Source organism: Sinocyclocheilus rhinocerous, unplaced genomic scaffold (genome assembly GCF_001515625.1).
Source record: "Sinocyclocheilus rhinocerous isolate Xijiao unplaced genomic scaffold, SAMN03320098_v1.1 scaffold627, whole genome shotgun sequence".
In the NCBI taxonomy this organism is placed as follows: domain Eukaryota; kingdom Metazoa; phylum Chordata; class Actinopteri; order Cypriniformes; family Cyprinidae; genus Sinocyclocheilus; species Sinocyclocheilus rhinocerous.
In genome coordinates this window covers 193,683-195,550 of record NW_015649569.1, presented here as the reverse complement: position 1 = coordinate 195,550, position 1,868 = coordinate 193,683, and the positions used below count along the sequence as shown (strand labels likewise).

At 36.5% G+C, this 1,868-nt stretch overlaps 1 protein-coding gene across 3 annotated transcripts in view; it reads left to right on the top strand.

Annotated features, from left to right (window-relative positions):
* The first annotated feature begins 458 nt into the window (after positions 1-458).
* LOC107710703 (protein FAM104A-like) overlaps positions 459-1,868 on the top strand; it is a 4,831-nt gene continuing 3,421 nt past the window's right edge. The window contains exons 1-3 of one of the 3 annotated variants that reach the window (XM_016515539.1): positions 459-592; positions 865-997; positions 1,277-1,388. In XM_016515539.1, coding sequence (XP_016371025.1) covers positions 981-997; positions 1,277-1,388 — 129 coding nt within the window. In that variant the 5' untranslated portion in view covers positions 459-592; positions 865-980. Of the gene's footprint in view, positions 593-808; positions 998-1,276; positions 1,389-1,868 lie in introns of all 3 variants that reach the window. The other 2 variants (XM_016515537.1, XM_016515538.1) reach the window with 2 other exon arrangements.

Genomic DNA, 1,868 nt, shown 5'->3' with positions numbered 1-1,868 from the left:
CAGACTGACTGTACAAGCATGTATTTCTTTTCATGCCTTTGTGTAATAGTAGCCTACTTATCTTCCCTTAGCAAATTGTTGTTTCTGTTCATACTTGTTTTATCCATGTGCATGTTTTTCAATAATTTAAAGAAGCAAATAAATAAAATATAATAAAAAACAGACTGTACAAGCATGTATTTCTTTTCATGTCTTTGTGTAATAGTAGCCTACTTATCTTCCCTTAGCAAATTGTTGTTTCTGTTCATACTTGTTTTATCCATGTGCATGTTTTTCAATAATTTAAAGAAGCAGCTAAATAAATAAATAAATAAATAACGGTATAGTTGAATGGGTGACGAACCAGATAAAAGTAAAATATATTTTCTTGGATGAGCAGAAGCGCCGTGGGCATCGGACGTGACGTCCTCGCATGATCAGCCAATCCCGCGCCGCCCTCGTGTTTACAGTCTGAGTTCCGCGCATGCGCTCTAGCATGTAAATAACAGCAACCGCGGCGGTGGTTTGTTTGGTGTCGTACAGGCTCATCAAATAGACGAATAACCGGGTTATATTTACAGAGAACGTTATTATATCTGCTACGTTCATGAAAGTAAGTCTGGAGGAAGAATAACTTACAGCGTTAAATTAGTAGAACAGAAAGCTTGAATTTACAGCTAGTGAAGTGTCGGTTAGCACCCAGCTATGATAGAGACTAGCCGGAGGAGTTAGAGTTTGACACATTTATTACTGTAGAATCAACTAAATACGATTTTCACTTATTTTGATTCATAATTGTCTCATTACCAATTCATAAACTCGCTTTCAGTTGGACAGGGATGAGAGTATTTAGTGTCTAAATGTGTTATGCTGTATTCAGTGTAGCATGACACAGCAGGCTGTCGATCAGAGTAACACAGCTGATCCAGGAGCGAATGCTGCTCAATAAAACACTCAAGACCATTATTCAAGACCATTAATCTGCTGTGGGATTCGCAGAAATGCTTACAGAAAACAGGTGAGTCTACAGACTGCTGATAAATTCCTTCATCATAATAAAACAACATGTCTTTATTAATCACAGAGGGGCAATTTTCGGTTTACAGACAGAATGTGACAAAGTGGACTGTAACATTGTTGCAACAAATATAATATAGTATACATAATAGCATGTGAAATACACAGATATGGTACAACACAATGATTAAGGTATTAATGTGTAAGTGTGTGCCATCAATGTTAAGAAGCTGCTTTACTACTGTGTTGAAAATCTTTAACCTGTAATGATGCTGTAAAGGAAACGTCAGCGCGCTGAAGGTGATGATGAAGATGCTCGGATGCCTCAGGCCAAACGACTGAGTTCAGCCCTCCAGAGCTCAGAGACGGGTAGAGAATCATGGGAGTCTGAGGTAGGTAATGCAGTCAACAACACATCACTACACTTCTTATAATTTAACTGCACCCAACTTAATGTTTTGTCTTATTGCTGTCTTTGGAAGTATTTAGCCAGTTATGATGAGGTTGGAGTATAATGGGATGAAGTCTTTAAAAGCTGTTCTGGCTTTGTGTAGCACCTGCCACTCTGCACATTCTTCTGAAACAGGGTTTCTGAGGTGATGAAAAGCTAATAATTAAATAAATAATTAATTAATTCAAGTTTCACATGCATTTAGATTTAGGAAATCATTGTGCGATAGATTAATTTTTTCCCCCCATATTCAAATAATTTCCACCATTTTTGTGGACAGTATTCAGCGTTTCACCAGTATTGCACAAAAATAATATTCGAGGATTTGAAATATTAAAAGCATGTGGGTTTTAATGTTTGAAAGTGAACAATTTAAGATATAAATATTAGTATTATATCTTGTAGTGTAAAAAATGTATCC